The sequence below is a fragment of the Colius striatus genome, chromosome 5 (genome assembly GCF_028858725.1).
Source record: "Colius striatus isolate bColStr4 chromosome 5, bColStr4.1.hap1, whole genome shotgun sequence".
NCBI classification, from domain to species: Eukaryota; Metazoa; Chordata; class Aves; order Coliiformes; family Coliidae; genus Colius; species Colius striatus.
In genome coordinates, this window is record NC_084763.1 from 25,183,146 (window position 1) to 25,197,965 (window position 14,820).

General features: G+C 40.5%; 1 protein-coding gene across 2 annotated transcripts; it reads right to left on the bottom strand.

The window, feature by feature from the left end:
• Positions 1-4,465: 4,465 nt before the first annotated feature.
• On the bottom strand, positions 4,466-13,831 carry FAM221A (family with sequence similarity 221 member A). 2 transcript variants are annotated; one of them, XM_061997038.1, is made up of 7 exons: positions 13,776-13,831; positions 10,857-11,030; positions 10,203-10,393; positions 7,874-8,080; positions 6,945-7,055; positions 6,201-6,283; positions 4,466-4,537 (listed from the first exon to the last, which is right to left on the bottom strand). In XM_061997038.1, exons 1-7 carry the CDS (start codon positions 13,829-13,831, stop codon positions 4,475-4,477), a joined length of 885 nt encoding a protein of 294 aa, XP_061853022.1. In that variant the 3' UTR covers positions 4,466-4,474. The 2 variants fall into 2 exon arrangements, with proteins under 2 accessions (XP_061853022.1, XP_061853021.1); XM_061997037.1 differs by lacking the exon at positions 13,776-13,831 and adding an exon at positions 13,424-13,509.
• Positions 13,832-14,820: the final 989 nt, after the last annotated feature.

A 14,820-nucleotide genomic window follows, 5' to 3' on the forward strand; every position in this document is an offset into this window, starting at 1 on the left:
CACCTCCTGCCAGCACTTCAAATTCCTGTCCCTGATGGCAGAAGTGTCAGATTGGCCCAGCCGGGCCAGGGGTGGGTCTGAACCCAGGAACCGGGGGAAGAGTCCAAAAACTCTTTACCGGGTCTTCACTGCAACCCCCTCCCCCTCTTACCAAGCAAAACCAGTTTCTTGATAAACCATGACACACAGCAGCTGCTTCTTCTGAAAAAAAAAAAACCTTTTTTTTTTACACAGGGATACACAATAAGGCTGTGACGGCCACAACTTCCTACCAGCTGAGCGGGGCCCCCTCCTCCCAACGCAGCCCCGTGCCCCTGGAGACGTCCGGCCTGGCACAGGGCAGCCAGGCCCTGCCACAGCCACATGTGCTCCTGTCACCCAGCCCCCAGCAGGTCCTTCCCTTCCCTTCCCTTCCCTTCCCTTCCCTTCCCTTCCCTTCCCTTCCCTGAAGGATAGTGGGATGTTGATCCTCAGGTGCCATGCACTCCGCATCTCTGTGTAGGGAGAGTGGGCTGCCCACTCAGCCCAGGGCCAGAGGCCACTCTACACAGCCTGTGGGCAGGAGGCTTTTCCTTCAGACCTGTAAGCGTACACCCAAGTGCACCCATCACCACAAGAAGGGTGGTGATCAGTGCATGCTGACCCTTGGTTTGAAGCTTGAATGAAGCAGCAGCAGGGAGGCTCCCACTTTGATGATATCCTCTCCACTGACCCCAAGGTACCCTGGGAAGGTGCTCATCTTTTGGTTTCACATAGAGTGTGCTTGCAATTTTCCTGTCTTACTTAATAAAAGAATGAAAATTGATGAAGCATTACCAAGGTATGGGAGTCAGTGTTGCACAGGTGACATGTTATGGCTGAGTCTGGGACTTCCCCTCAGGAGGGCCCTTAATGGCAGGAGCACACGGGCTCAGTGCCCAGCCAGGGCTGACCAGCACAAGAACAGAGTGTAAAATTACAGCTAAAACCAGTGTAAAGCAAACAACAATTTACTGCAACAGAAGACAAATGGATAAGGGCTCCAAGGCTTCTAGACAAAAACAGTGTCTTTTGATTAAAAAAAAAAATCTCCTAAACAGGTACACTTGTGCAAGGTCTTTTAGATTGGAAAACCTTTGCTGTTGTTTTCAATTGTTTTTTTTCTTAGCGCAAATACAATCCCCACCAGCAAAGTTGTCTCTTTCCTTAGGTTACGTGGCTACAACAAAACTACCACTAAAGACTCCAGAGATGTACAGACATGAGATATGCAAACTGTTTAATATGCACAACATGTTGTAAAGACACTGACAACTTGACAAAGCAATTCTGCATGGATGCCATTACTGGCTGTGAATTCACATATCACATTCCCCTTCCTCCCAAACCTAAGACAGACAGACATGTTTTATATTTAGTATCAGAGAAGCATAGAATGGGAAGGAGGCCCTTCCCCTCCACTTAGGATCACTGACTGGTCTCTACATATCCAGGTTACATCCAAGCCTTTTCACAGAATCATTAAAACTAGTGGGAAAATGCTGTAATAATGGCAGAATAGTGATTTGAAAGACAGCTATTTTAAAAACGAGAAGTACCCTGCTTCTGCAGGGAAGTTGGACTAGATGATCTGTAAAGGTCCCTTCCAACCCCTACCAGTCTATGATTCTATGATTGCCCAGGACCTATGCAATTAGGCTTTAACAGATTAGAGCACTCATGTATGACAACAAACCATTTCCCCTGTGCCAGACTCCTTGGATTAGAGTCAGTAACAGACACACATTCACAAATAAATCATACTGATGAACTGATAACTTATCTGTCCAATGATCTTATGGTCAAAGTTCACGACTGCTCTCAGGAAAATAAATCATCAACAAGAACATGTTAAACTGAGCTCTTTATTTAATGACCACTAGGAATAGCAAACAGGCCAGCATTTGGTCTCTGCTCTTACCTTTAGACAAATTTTTGTTTTTAATAAAGAGATTTTTCAATAGAATTGGAAGCTGCAGTTTTGATCCTACAAAATTATTTCTTTTTCTTAGTGCAAAAATAAGAGTAATTCTAGCTAAGTGCAAATTTCACTAAAAGATATGACATCAGTGTCCAGTTTTCACAGACAGCAACACTATAAGATACATTGTACCTGGTTTTTCCTGTGGAGATATGAATATAAATTCTGCAAAAAAAGAGTACTACCAAGAAGTCAAAAGTATGCCTTCTAGTAAAGAAAGTGAGTTTCTTTTGTTTGGACATCATCAACATGGGTGAAAAGTTGTCAGAATTCCTAAGCAGTATTTAATGCAGCTGTTATTTTTATGATCCCATCTGTTTTTACAACAACTATATAGCATTATAAAAAGAATATAACAACTTTTTCATATAATTTAAGTGAAAATGTTATGTAAGTTTAAGCACAGAATATATTTTTTTCAAGGTTGACTTGGATAAAACTAGTTCATGACGATCAAAAATTTGGCAGAGACTTTTAAAACTGACAAGTATTTTTAACTCTAAATGTCAATAAAAGCACAATACATCATCTCCCAAAAGTAAAAAGTTATCAGTATAAAAAGAAACACAAGGTTTTTTGTGACTATTCAAACCTCTGTCTAAATCAATACATTGCTACAAGAAATTGAATCTCTGAAATACTCACATACAGTTCTGGAACCACATTCCCTAATGGGTATAGTCACAGGGGTAAGTATGAAAGTAGAATAAACTTCCCCTACTAAGCTTGTAATAATCTCTCTGAATGCCATTTTTTTTTTCTGCATTTACCATCTTTTTTACTACTATTACTTGCACCTCCTTGCTTCTTGTAATCCTGAAATCCCTATTTACTTACCAGACATAGGATCAGTAGAAATGACTGCTTGTTAGGACCAGAAGAGGGAGCTCAAATTAGTATTTTAATCTGTTGTTAAAGCTGTATGGAACAGTGTAGAATTTAAAGGTAAAGGTACTTCAAAAATATTCAATAAACACCTTTATATGTTATATGTATTTAAATTAAAGTGACAGATTAACCTTGCTGACTGGCATCTGTGGACAGTATAGGTCACAGTTAAGGCAAGTGGCCTTTTTTGATCTTTTAATTTGGGCAACTAAGTTCCCTTCTCACTGGGATTCCAGTCATCTCCATCAGTCACTGTACAATGTGCATGCACTCCTGAGAACTGTCCTTCCCTCCCAAAGCTGATACATGAACAAAAAAGCAAGCTGCCCTGCATCAAACACCTTCAGCCTCAGCTCTTTTCCTTTGCCAATCAGGCAGACCAAGGCATCCTCCCTGACGGACATCACTCTTACTATAAATTTTCAGTATATACATACCACCTGAAAATTCTTCAATCCAAGAGTATTCAAGTATTCAAGTATAACCTTGAATATTAAATCCCAGAGTATTCAAGTAAAAACTTCAAGTATTTTTAAGGACAAACTGATTTACACCTCTCTGTTTTCAAAGCAGAGTATTAAAGGTAGCTCAGGCTCCGCTTTTGCCTCCTCTGCCAGTTACTCTGACCCAAGTTCTGGCTGTGTTGTTTCACAGGTTTAAACCACCACACAAAGTTACCAAATTTTAAATTTTCCTGTCCACGACCATTAACACAACATATGCTGCCACAGCTGTGAATACAGACAAAGAAGATAAAACCATATCTCCCTTCTTGAGGAACTCAGTCTGTGTTGGATTAGACATGATGAAAAACACTGTTGGATAAATAAGTTAACATCAACTACTATATGATTATTTGTTTACACGCAATAAAGAGCATATCCTTTTCCACTTAATGTTTTCAGAAGTTTACTGTAATAGAATCATCATTATGAACAGTGTCAGACAAACAGCATCATGAGAAACCTTGGATAAAGTATACAAACAGGATCTCTTCAAGTAGGTGTGGCAATGGGTTTACAAGTGTGCAGAACTTCACCTGTAAAAAATACGAAGGCAAGAACAGAGCATAGAGAAGCGTGAGAGAAGATGGTTATGTTTGATTTTTATGTGAAGGTGATGAAACCAACAGAAAGAAAAAGAAAATATTTTTTTAAAAGATTAAAATGTCAATATTAACAGAACAAATCCCACTAAGTAAAAATCCATGAGTTCTAAGGACTTTACAAATAAACAAAGTGTGTCATCAAAGTCTAAGAATAAGACCTTTTCTTTTTTTTTGCCCTACTACAATGTAAAACTTGAATACTTGGTCACTCTCTCAGATCTTGGATAACAGTTCTGTAAATCTCTGAATATTCTTTTCCATTCTCAAAGGAGTACCTATATGACAATTCTGGAGATCAGAAATTTATTGACTAAAGTACCAATTTTATTACAAGGTAATCTAAAATTAATTTTGGTAACAGAATAAAACACCAGAATAAAGAAATTAAGAAACATAACTATGCAGGTAGACACTGCAAAAAATACTCTTCAATACAACAATTAACACTATCACATTTAATAAATATTTCTATATTCATCTCATAGCTTCTTTGATGGCACTGGACTTTTCTCTTTGCGTTTAGCAGCCTTCTCCTTTTTCAGCTGTAACAAAGACAGACACCAAGTATTAATTTTCAAGTCAGCTAGAAATGTGGTATTTCCAGTCACAAATTTACCAGCAATATATGCAGTGGAGAGAGCTATACATCATTATTAGCCCAATGTAGCATTGCTTACTTCTGCATCATAGGACAAAGCAGTACTTCCATAGCTCTGCAGTTCCTCCCTACTGAAACCAGGGTTGCCTTTGTGTCTGATAATGGCAATGTAGGTATTTATGTACCCCTCAAGGCAAAAGTGCCTCACAATTAAATTTAAAGAAGTTTTATTACAGACATGTAACAGACACAGACTAAGCAGCATGTACAAAAGCATATAAAAAGTTTGTTGCTGGGGTAGATGCTAAACTTCCCTTTCAGTGTGCCCTCACTGACCCACAAGGTCATGTCCTCTTCTCCAAAGATTTTTCTACATAGTGGACTCTTACTGTATGGTATGATTTATAAACTCATATTCATTTAACTCTGCCATTTTATAATAAGACTATTTATCCAAACAAATATATCTGTTGTTTTCAGAAGCACCAGTCGTTCTCAAGTATTGTTACATTAGTGATTGAGATTCTATTTAGAGCAATTACATAAAAGGGATGCATGGACTTCTGCATCTCATCTAACACAAGATACCATATTGCTATCAAAAATGCAAGGAAAAAGAAAATATTTTTAATGTGTTTTTTCCTCCCTATAAAACCGCGTCAAAAGGAAGCAAGGCCCCAGTCCTGATCTGGGTATCTACAAATTAACTCGCTGTTAATCAATATTGTTGTTGGTCTACATATGAACACATTTTAAAACATTTTTCCATATTTGGAGGCTTGAGGTTTGTATCTGAAATTCCTCCAACCTTTCAGAAAGAAAATAAAATCTTGGAGGGAAAAAGAAACATTGTGATTTGGATTTGATAGTTACATGTCTTCTCCTATAAACTGATACTACATTTGTAACATTTTAACATAGTTTGTGATTATATCCAAAATAAAATTTCATAAAGCTAGAACAGCTTTCTCATTAACAAGCAGCAACCATAACAGCAGTTAAGATTTTAAAGTTTGTTAATTATGCAATGTTGCTTTACAAAGAATTAATGAACAGTGAAGACATATTTCCAGCTGAGATGGTGGAGCTAGGGAGCTCATGTGGGGAAAGAATCAGTGTTTAAGCATCTAAGTAACCTGCAGCACAGGGCATTTCAATTTAAGATAAGTCAGTCGGCTGGAGGACGCACCTCTGAGGGGGTTATTCAGATAATCTAAGACACACCACATTTAGCCCAACTACACAGACGTTTGTAAGGAAAAGAACATCATAAAGTTCCTAAATGTCACAGGGGGCCTTCAGTGAGTCAACTTTGTTGTTTCTTTTTGTCACAGCATAAAATCTTTTCTTTTTCTGTAACAGAGAGTTACCTCAATAAAAATCTACCCAGTTAAGGTAACTACCATCCCAGACATGACTGACCTCTGAAATCCTGCAGCAGTCCATAACTGCATTTAAAACTTTATTTTAATAAGTTAGTGGGTTTTTTTCGGGAATAAAACAAATGATATAATGCATTTATATGCCACTTAAGTAATACATTTATCTTTTTTAGATATCCTCTGAGGAAAATATATTTGAATTAAGCAATAAATGTAGCAACTTGCCAGTTCTTGATAACGTTTTTCAAAGTCAGTTATGTCATCTGAAGGCTTTCCATGAGAAACTTGCCCAGTGGCACTAGAACCACCTGAAAAAAAACCAAACAAACAAACCACATTTTTTTCATTAAGGATACTTGCTATTCCATTAGTTATGTTTTACCTTTGGCAAAACATTTAAAATGTACCTTTGTAGGCAAGTAACAAACACCATCAATTGGGACCAAAGAGTAACCTACTTATAATAGCTGCTAGACTAGACTAAAGAGTCTTGGAGGAGTTATACTAATTGTTAAATTCTTATACTAAATCAGGGACATAAAATAAGCATAACTGATCCATACTTCCACATAGAAAAGACTTTCTGGCAGAATGCAGTTTCACAAGATTGCACTGAACATGTACAAGCCTTTGAGATATGATCAGCTTTTATCAGGAATTAAAAATTTTAAAACTTGATACAATGAATACGTGGAACCATTAATGGGGAAGAAACCAAATGCTAGGGAAAAAAAATCATTAAATTAAAAAGCACATCATGAGCAAAAGTAACAAGCAGTAACAAAACAGTTATTCTAAGCACTTCAAGCACATGACAGTTGTTGTACTGACTTTTCACATAACAAGGCCTCAATACTTAAATTTCTAACTTTTATTTTCGCCCTAAGCAGCCTTCAACTCATAAATAAAATAAATTAGTTTTACATTAAATACTTTTCATAAAACAATATTATCCCATTAATATAGCACCTGCTATCTGTGAGATGGTTTGGGCAGAACTAGAAGGTCCCTGAAATGCTTTTACAAATGGATGGTCCATGCTGGTAACAGGGGACTCTAAAAGTTCAGCAGAAGGAGCTCCTGTTAGAAAATAAGTTTAATGAAAACAAAAATTAACTTCATGAGGTAGATAACATACAAGACGGAGTCAAAACAAGGCTACAGACTCATATCTACAACACTTAGCGCAGACCCCATAAACTTGAATTAACAAAGGCATTACAGTGGATGGCTTCAAAAGAAATTAAAATCTTTGCTTCTTTTAAACAAAAATGGCTATGCTATAGTTTCTAAATTTCAGACAAATCCAGGAAAGCAGAATTCTAAAAAGAGATTATGAATACATAGCAACAATAAAACAAACAGCATCTCAGGATGAAATGTGGCCATTATTACACAACACAGAATCACAGAGCAGCAGAGGTATCACGATCAACTAACATGCCTATCAAAAACAATGTCCCACAACTGATCTCTTTTTTTTTTTAATGCTGAACAGCTATTAACCTTTGAGTTTGAAAAAACAACGCTGTAACTGTATAATCAAGAAATATCTGTGCAGTATTAGGCTAAAGGATTAATATAACATGGAAGTATTAAGAGAAAAACAGAAGTTACAGAGTTCTTTCTAAAAGATACGCTCCACTGCAAACCAAAACTGGGCTGAGCACCAGAATTGTTGCTAAAGTTTTTTAATCAATTCACTACAGGAAATTAGACATGATGGTCACAGTGGTCTCTTCACATCTAAGGACTGATAAAAAACCCCAAATCTGTCTTAAGTCCTACTCCTATTGATCCGGTTTGCCTTCAAACTTTGAAAATATATGTTGAATTACTACTTTTCAAAACTATGTAGCTGGAGAATTAAAGTTGCATCTCAGGTCAGCTGCACTTACCTATTCCACTGTCATCAAGTCTCATGTAGCCTTCTGCTAGTGAACTAAACCCAGTCAGTCCTCCCATAGCAGCACAAGGCACGTCTTGCCCCACAGGCTTTCCTTGGGCTAATCGCTCTTGTTTAGTTTCCACGACTGTTTCATGAGCATATGCTGGCTGACCACATGCACAGGTAAAGCAGCTATGAAAGCCTGAACATGTGGAACCTAATTAATGAATAAATAAGTGTAATAAGTGAGATGATAATGGAATTTATACTTCATTGCAGACAAAACAGTGTTTCTACAAACTCTTTCTGTCAAAAACTAGATTTTCTTCCCTGCCAAAGCATCCAGCTGTAGGAAAATGCTGTATAAAACAGGAGAAAGGATGAATGTGAAGACTGGATGAAAGGGGTCATCCAGTCTTAGAGTCTCATTCAATCAAGTTCTGAGTACCTCCCAGGATGGAGATTCCACCTCTCTGAGTAGCCTGGACTAATACTGGTGTACCTCTGGAGCAGATATTCGTTTTCTAACACCTAATTGGATTTCCTACGTTCCAGCTTGTGTCCATTGCCATTAGTTACATCCTTCTCTATCCCTCCCTTGACAAAATAATTAATTGGAAAAAAAACATTTGTCACTGAGTAAAGACAGCAACCTGCTGACACTTTGGCAGTTATTACCTCCAAAGCTGTATGCCTGCATGCGTCACGGTTGCACGTCCACAAAACTTCAAATCACAATTTATGATATAAATCACAATTTTAATGTCTCTTACCATCAGCAAAATTATCTCAGTAGTAAACAGACACTGTGGCAACAGCAAAATGGGTTCTACATAAAGGTATCATTAGACTTTCTGGGGCTTTTTTAAACTTACATACCCACGGGATGTAACTGAAATAGTTACACAAATGATACGTGACATTCGGAAACACAGAGTGAAGGGATATGTCTGCCCTAGCTACAGCTAAGACTGTCACCAGAGTCCCGCCAAGCAATAATGTGAATAACATTAAATTGAGGAAGAGCTTTTGCAAATGTTTCATTATACAAATCACTCTGCTTCTAACTCCCAGTTACAGTTAATTTTGCAGAGCACCAAGATTTTTTTTTTTAAGTTTTATGTACTATGTTCAAGGATCACATTCTTGGAACTATTAAAGGCTTTATCAAATAATTTTTCGTAATAGAGCTCTTACACTGTGTTTGGATATAGAATAAAGTATGTACACCATATAAAGTGCAATAGCAGTAATTTTTCAGTTATAATTTATCTACCACATGAGAGTTACATGATGCTGGGCTAGTCTAATATCAGTACATTAAAACAACGCAAGTCCAAAATAGAAGCAGCTCTTGTCACTTCTCTGTGTAACCTGTGAAGCCCTCAGAAGCGTCAGGTATGTTTGAGAAATACTAGAAAAAGTGGATAATGCAAACGATCATTAAAAACACTGTGTCCTAAGGATACGGCTTGAATCATCCAATTGCACATTTAAGGCTTTCACATTACTTAGAGCAAATTCTTGAAAGCTTGCCATGTAAATATTTTATGTTTTGTTCTGTGGGATATGACTCATCCAACAAAAGCTGTTTATGATTTTTCCTGTACAAATTAGACAGACTTCATGAAAGAAACTTACTAACAACATGGAACTCTAGCAAAAAAAATCTTCAGCTTATGCAACTTGAGGTTTCAAATTGAAACACCTCTATGCATTATTTATTATCTATAGCTAATAATTACTGCTGTTTCATTAGAACAACCTCAAGCAACTGAAGCAAAAAGCTTCTTCGTAATGCCCTTCTGAAACCTTCTGCTTGAAACTCCATTCCCATTTGCATTTCTGGACCCACAGTCTGTATGCTTGGGAACTGCTTTGTTAGAGTGCTAACAGTGGTACTACTGACTGGAGAGAAGATACAGAAACACATTAACCTTATATCCAACCAGGCAATACAAAAATGTAGATCAACACTTTCTCTCTCAAGCTATCAAGTGGAAAAGCCATGTGCACTGTGCAGTGGAAGTGCCAAACTGCTAATGGGGTGTTTTTGTAGTGCCTGCCTTTAGGCAGCTGTCTCCATATGCACCTAACTGAACCACTCAGGAACCTACGCTCCTTCACAGCACTTGGGGATGCAAAGGATGCTGTTCTAAGCCCCCTTGTACAAAAGGCTGTGCCTTCCTTCCCATTCCACATCCTTCTGCAAGGACCAAAACACACATCGGTAATAAGCGCAGCACATACCCAATACTCTGGGCGGAATACAGATCCCTCACATGCCATTCCAGTTAAGTTTCCTAGCAAAGAACGCTGCAAGTCCAGCAGTAACTTACAGCAGTTACATGAAAATCCAGGTGCTGCGCTGTGCTGGTCAGCAAAGTGTTTGCATCTACAACGGATGGGCTGTGTGCCATTTAGAGGGATGTAGTGATAGGACTGGCAAGGGCAATGGCTCACTCTACAAGGCACACAAATTGGACGGTCTTTGGGAATCACTTTGTAGTCTGTTTTGTGTTGTTTATACCTAAAACAGGCAAAAATAGCAACTTTTATAACTTTGTCAGTATTTATCGGCAAACTAACTGAAAGGCTTATAATTTATCTTACAAGTTCTGCATCTTTACATTAATTACTGTTAACTGATAACTGTCAATTAAATGCACAATATCAGCTGCTTTTACACTCATTCATTATATAAATATCACAGATCTTTATGTTTCATTTTGACAGCACATTCAGAATCAATCTGATTACAATAACTCATGCCTGAAAAATGAATTGAGGATTATGAAATCATTTTGGTCCCAAAAAATGCATTGAGAGTTAGATTTAAGAACAGTTCTTATTATTTAAAGCCTCATTTTCTCTACCCTTAGATCTTAAATTACCTTGCCTATACTGTTCTATAATATATCTGGAAACATTTTACATGTTACTGATTTTAAAAAATACAACAATGAAAAAACCAAAAAAGACACCATTCCTACCGGTGAGTACAAAAGCACAGTGTCTCTGGTCCCACAAGCTTACAGTCCATGCCAGCTGGTGATCTCCAGCTCACGTACAACCTGTTCTGCAACCGAATCGGTAATACTTTTCTTTTGTACTCTTCGTATTCCTCAGGAGTAAAAAGCTTTCCTCCATCATCATCTCCTACAATTCTATAAGCATGTCATTAAAAACAAGAAAATGAAGACAAAAGTAGGTTTCTCAAGACAGATAGATTTTCAAATAGTGTATAGCAACACGATTGCTGTAAATGCAAAAAAACCCCACAACCCTTATATTTCATAATACTAGTCTAGTGATATACTTTTAAGAGAACTGTGACTGACCCTTAAAGAAATAATGTCCTTCTAAAAAATTTGCTCTGACAGAATGAAAATTAGCATTTTAAGAGAGAAGGAAAAATATAAATAAAATATCGAGCTCCTTCTCATACAGCAGAAGAAGCAATGGGTATCAAAGGTGTGTGAGCAATCTCAGACTTCTTGAATGTCCTCTAGCAAGTGACTTCACACATTTAGACCCAACTGTACTGCAGACTTGTATCAGGTTATCTAAATCTTAATCTGGTCTGATTAAGATTATTCCATTGCAAGTAGGTAACCACACTACCATCAAAGTAACAAACAATATATCCAACCTATCTTTTCTTTCACAAGAAGCTCTGCAGAGACCTGGGAGATCTGGTTGACAATAAACTAATGATGAGCCAGCAATGTGCCCTCGTGGCCAAGAAGGCCAATGGCATCATGGGGTGCATCAAGATGAAGAGTGTGGTCAAGGGAGGTTCTTCTCCCCCTCTACTCTGCCCTGGTGAGGCCTCATATGGAGTACTGTGGCTCCACAGCTTGGGAGGGACAGAGAACTGGAGAGAGTCCAGCACAGGGCCACCAAGATGATCAGGGGACTAGAGCATCTTCTTTATGAGGAAAGGCCGTGGGAACTGGGGCTATTTAGTCTGGAGGAGACTGAGGGGGCATCTCATTAATATTTTTAAGTATCTAAATATTGAATGTCAGGAGGTTGGGGCATCACTTTTTTCTATTGTATCTAGCAACAGGACAAGGGGGTAATGGGATGAAGTTGGAACACAAAAAGTTCTATTTAAACATGAGAAAAAACTGTTTCACTGTGAGGGTGACAAAGCAGTGGAACAGGCTGTCCAGAGGGGTTGTGGAGGCTCCTTCCTTGGAGGTCTTCAAGACCTGCCTGGACATGTTGCTATGTGACCTGACCTACATGGGCCTGCTTCTGCAGGGGGGCTGGGCTAGATGATCTCTAAAGGTCCCTTCCAACCCCTACCATTCTATGATTCTGTGATAAGACTATGCTAGTTTCTGTACATAAAGTTGAAAGCAGCTGTACCCCACACCTCATAAAGGCTCATTTGTTTAAGCTACCACTACATTCAAATTCAAAGTCACAGAATAGCTGGAACTCTGGAGCAGAATCCAAATTCTACATTTATGGAGACAACTGAAGACAATAACTAAAATCTGTAAAATACAATTTAAACTTAATTTCAGCACTTAACTGTGCTGTGAGTTAGTTTATTTATGTCTGTAAATATTTCACAGAATCACAGAATCTTAAGGGTTGGAAGGGTTGGTTAGAATCATAGAATGGTATGGGTTGCAAGGGACCTTTAGAGATCATCTAGTCCAACCTCCTGCAGAAGTAGGTTCACCTAGATCAGGTCGCATAGGAACGTGTCCAGGTGGGTCTTGAAGACCTCCAAGGAAGGAGACTCCACAACCCCTCTGGGCAGCCTGTGCCAGGGCTCCGTTATCCTCACAGTAATAATTTTCCCTTACGTTTAAATGGAACTTTCTGTGTTCCAGCTTCTTCCCATTACCCCTTGTCCTGTCACCAGATATCCTGACATCCACCATTTAGATATCTGTAAATATTAATGAGATCCCTCTGCAGTCTCCTCTTATCCAGCCCCAGTTCCCCCAGTCTTTCCTCACAAGAAAGATGCTCCAGTCATCATCTTGGTGGCCCTGCACTGGACTCTCTCCAGAAGTTCCCTATCCCACTTTTGCTGGGGAGCCCAGAACTGGGCTAAAACACACCGAGTGATTTTTTTTTTGGTCAAATACTCAGTGGATTTGTACATTGCCAGTACTGTACAGCACCAGAATAATGTGTCAACAGATCACTGTCATTTGAATGTCGATCCAGCTGACACTCTGTTAATCTGCATGTAACTACCTACATAAGAAATACCACTGCTCCTATCTCTGATGTTTTTACTTGAGGTTCTCCTAAGCTAAATTAAAGTCTCATTTCAAGTACAACAGTCATTGAGTTCGTGTCTTCCACTCAACTCTTCAAAAGGAGTCATGACGAGATTAGCAAAGACACGTAGGAGTATAAAGACTGGCACTTATAGTCCGAAAAACTTAATGCACGTGGCAGAAAAGCCTGTGTTTTCTGGTAGAGTACTGCCACTGGCAGACGGCCCTTTACACCACGCCGTGCTGCCAGGCAGGCCGGCACGCAGGCCCGGACGTGAGGAACCAAGCACTCCTGCATTCGCGCTCACCGCTGACAACATGCCCTCCCGCGGGCCTGCCTCCTCACCGCAGCCTCTGCGCTACTGCGGGACCTACGCCTGCTCCATTGGGAGCCGCTCTCGGCACCTTCACGGGGTTACTCAGGGCACTGTCGAGCCTCGTCGACAACTGTCGAGTACTGGGGGTCTGAGTGTCTCCGTCAGGGTCTGCGGTAGGGGTCTGGTGTCTATGTGTAGCCGAGGGGAGCGGCGCCAGGACCGCGAGGATCTCCTGAGGGCGAACCGCGGGCCACGGGCAGGCCGCAGGGCAGGGCACCCCGCAGCCGCCTCCGCGGCGATCACCCGCCGCGCCGCCCCTCTCCGCGGGCCGCCCTCCCCTCACCGCCGGTACTCCGCGTACTCCTCCAGCGCCGCCGCCTCCAGCTGCCGCCGCTCCATGCCCGCGGCCGGCGGGCAGGCCACGGCACCGGCACGATGCGAGCGGGGCGGCCGCTGCAGGTGCAGCCAAAGGCGGGCGGGGCGGTGTGTGCAGCGGCCCCGCCTGCACGGGGCAGGGGTAAGTGGCGTTAGACGGGCGCGACCGGGCGCGGGTGCGCACACAGAGCCCGTGGGCAGCGTCACCCCCCGCAACGCGCTCGGAGAAGGCGTCCGCGCTTTGGTAAAGCGCCCGGCCACCGGTTCGGAGGTTCGCGCAGGGCGTCGGAAGGGGCACTAGTGGTGCATGTTACAAAATGGAATTTTCCTTTGAGCAAGGACAAGGACGGGAGTGTCTTGAGAAACAGGCACTGGTGGCTAGTAGAAGACGTTAATGTCGAGGCCATAGTAACACTATGTTTAGGTTGCGATGACCATCAATAGCTTTATTGTGTGAACCTAACTGCTTTCTATCCTTGAAGAGAGGTTAGAGGCTGATAAGAAGGGCCTGCTTTAGAAGGCTCAAAGGCTGGATGGTTGCTAAATTAGCATGAAGTCATCAAACGTGCAGTAACTGGGGGGAGAGGTACAGGCAGGAGGGGGAGGTTGTGACCACCAACTCACAGCACACCTGCCCAATTCATGCCTCAGACCCAAAAAAAGAGAGTGGAGGAGGTGAACTAAGTGTACACGTTACATGCAGGGTGAAGGACTACTTTCTAAACACTAATGGAATAACAATACAGTTAGAATTGTATCAGAAAATAGAATATGCTTATGTTTTGTGTATAAATACAGCATGGGAGGCACTGCTGGGATGTACCAGCTTTGTGGATTACCACCTAGCACCCCGATCTGTACAAATATGCAATAAAATCTCTCTGCTCTGTGTGTGTATTTGGGCATCTTGCACACCAGGTATTTAGAACTTACCTTAGACCACCACATTTCTGGTAGGTAGGCAAGCCATATTTTTTTGATTGGTCACTGATTGCCTGCAACTCTTCCTTTAG

Bases quoted from the DNA above. Each gene is read 5' to 3' on its own strand.
- FAM221A (XM_061997038.1), bottom strand. From the start codon at position 13,831: ATGGAGCGGCGGCAGCTGGAGGCGGCGGCGCTGGAGGAGTACGCGGAG. The intron at 10,394-10,856 runs GTAGGAATGGTG...TGCCTGTTTTAG, and splicing joins CTGTGCTTTTGTACTCACCG to GTATAAACAACACAAAACAG. The intron at 6,284-6,944 runs GTGCTATATTAA...GTTTTTTTTCAG, and splicing joins AACCATCTCACAGATAGCAG to GTGGTTCTAGTGCCACTGGG.